The sequence below is a fragment of the Primulina eburnea genome, chromosome 3, assembly GCF_022965805.1.
Source record: "Primulina eburnea isolate SZY01 chromosome 3, ASM2296580v1, whole genome shotgun sequence".
NCBI lineage: Eukaryota > Viridiplantae > Streptophyta > Magnoliopsida > Lamiales > Gesneriaceae > Primulina > Primulina eburnea.
The window spans coordinates 36,115,686-36,118,140 of record NC_133103.1 but is presented as its reverse complement, the minus strand read 5'-3'; the positions used below and the strand labels follow the sequence as shown (position 1 = coordinate 36,118,140).

The following is a 2,455-nucleotide window of genomic DNA, read 5'->3' as shown; positions in this document are numbered from 1 at the left end:
CTATACACTACCCCGAGTCTAGATACTATGGTTATAGAACATGCTCTAACAGGGATGCATCAATGACTATCCTCTGAGATGGTCAATCAACTGAAAGGGCCTTTCTCTCATGATGGAATTAAGACAACAATTTTTAACATGAAGCCTTGGAAAGCTCCGGGTCCGGATGGGTTTCATACGGGTTCTTTCCAAGATCAATGGAATCTGATTGGTGCACATATAACTCAGGTTTGCTTGGACATTCTTAATAATGGTTCCCTTTTTGGTGATCTGAATTCTACAAATTTAATTCTCATACCAAAAGTTCAGAAACCCACTGTAGTTTCACATTTTCAGACAATTAGTTTATGTAATGTTATTGAAAAAATAATTGTTAAATTTAAGCTTTGGCAAACCGACTGAAGAATATTTTACCAATCTTTATCTCTCAAGAACAAAGTGCTTTCATACCAGGTCGTTTAATCACAGACAATATCCTAGTTGCTTTTGAGTGCCTTCATACTTCGCGTCAAAAAAAGAAAGGAAACTTAGGGTTAATGGCCATAAAGTTGGATATTAGCAAAGCTTATGATCGAGTGGAAATGGAGTTTCTTCATATTATCATGAAGAAGATGGGTTTTTCGGATAAATGGGTGGAGTTGATTCTACGATATATTACCTCTTCGAGTTTTTCTGTATTTTTGAATGGTAATCCAGTGGGTAACTTTATGCCGAGTCGTGGTCTTCGTCAAGGGTGTACCCTCTCTCTTTATTTGTTTTTTATTTGCTCTGAAGGTTTATCTAATCTTTTGAACAGTCGAGTGGGGGCTGGTTTGATAAAGTGTATCAAACGTGCAAGAATGGATCTTGTTATCAGCCATCTTTTTTTTTGCTGATGATGGTCTGATTTTGGGAAGTACTGATGTGCTTAATTGTGCTAATATTAGGGAGGTGTTGTCTACCTATGCAGATGCATCTGGACAAGTAATCAATCTTCAAAAATATTCAATTACTTTTAGTCCAAATCTTTCCGCAGAACACAAATCACAGGTTTATACTGCTCTTCATATGCCACAGAATGAATCCTATGAAATTTACTTAGGCCTTCCAGCTTTCATTGGTCGCAACAGAAACCAGGTTTCTGATGGCATTAAACAAAGGGTTTGGCGCAAATTACAGGCTTGGAAACATAATCTATTTTCTGCTGGCGATCGTGAGATCTTAATCAAGGCTGTTGCTCAGGCTACGTCTATTTACACTATGTCGATTTTCAAAATTTCTTACGTGTTATGTCACTGTTTACAACAGATGATTATGAAATTTTGGTGGAGTAACAACAAGAACTAATGCATTTACTAGAAAAATCGGAACATATTATGCCAACCAAAAGCTAAATGGGGTTCAGCATTTCCCGATCTTCATAAATTCAATCAGGCCCTCTTAGCAAAGCAAGGATGGAGAATGATTCAAAATCCTTCATCTCTACTCAGTCGTCTTTTCAAGGCTAAATATTTCCCCTCCACTGACTTTCTTCATGCTTCACTTGGATCATCTCCATCTTATGGCACAATATTTTATGGGGAAGAGACTTGATTTTGAGGGGTATCCGTTGGAAAATTGGCTCTGGTGAATATATCAGAGTATTCTGATATCCTTGGTTATTGCGTCCATAATCATTTAAGCCTATAACCATACCTCAACATCAGTTTTAAAATATGCGGATTAGTGAGTTGAGATTGGGTTCAAGGTCATGGAATTGGCAGGTAATTGAAGGGATTTTGTGGGAAATTGATCATGATGAACTCCGCGGTTTTCCGATTCAAGATATGTCGAGAAATGATAGACTCATTTGGCACTATAATCCTTATGGTGTTTTCTCAGTCCGATCAGCTTATTTTCTAGCATTAAAAAATGGAATAGAGAGCAACATGAGTAGTCCGGCAGGGAATGAAAGATTCTTCAAAAGGCTATGGCATCTTAATATCCAGAAAAAGATTAAGATCTTTGTATGGAAAACTATACACGCTATACTTCCATCTCGTCATCATTTAGCTTCAAGAGGAGTACAGGTTGATCCTTTGTTCCCTCGTTGTAATTTGTTTAATGAGCATAGCTTCCATGTTTTATGGAATTGTCCTTGGGTGAATGATGTGTGGTCTGAATCGGATTTATGGCCTATGTTATCCAGGTTTCAAGGACAAAATTTTATGGAACTTTGTTGTTGGACAATTTTGAACCGCTCATGTGACGATGTGAGATGTTTTGAAATGATATCCTGGAGCATTTGGCTTGCCAGAAGTCAATGGGTTTCGAAGGTCGGTCAATGAATGATACAGAAGTGGTGTCTCGTGCAGGTAATATTTGGGCTCAGTTCTTAACTTCTAAACCTGTCAGAATCAGCAGTACCATTAATGAACCTCTTTTGATTCATTGGATTGCACCACAAGTTGGGAATTTTAAGATAAATGTGGATGCT

General features: G+C 37.7%; 1 protein-coding gene across 1 annotated transcript; it reads left to right on the top strand.

Moving 5' to 3' along the window:
* Positions 1 to 536: 536 nt before the first annotated feature.
* LOC140827302 (uncharacterized) lies at positions 537 to 1,326 on the top strand. Its single transcript, XM_073189952.1, has 3 exons — positions 537 to 687; positions 775 to 810; positions 857 to 1,326. The coding sequence occupies exons 1-3, from the start codon at positions 537 to 539 to the stop codon at positions 1,324 to 1,326; spliced, it is 657 nt and encodes a 218-aa protein (XP_073046053.1).
* Positions 1,327 to 2,455: the final 1,129 nt, after the last annotated feature.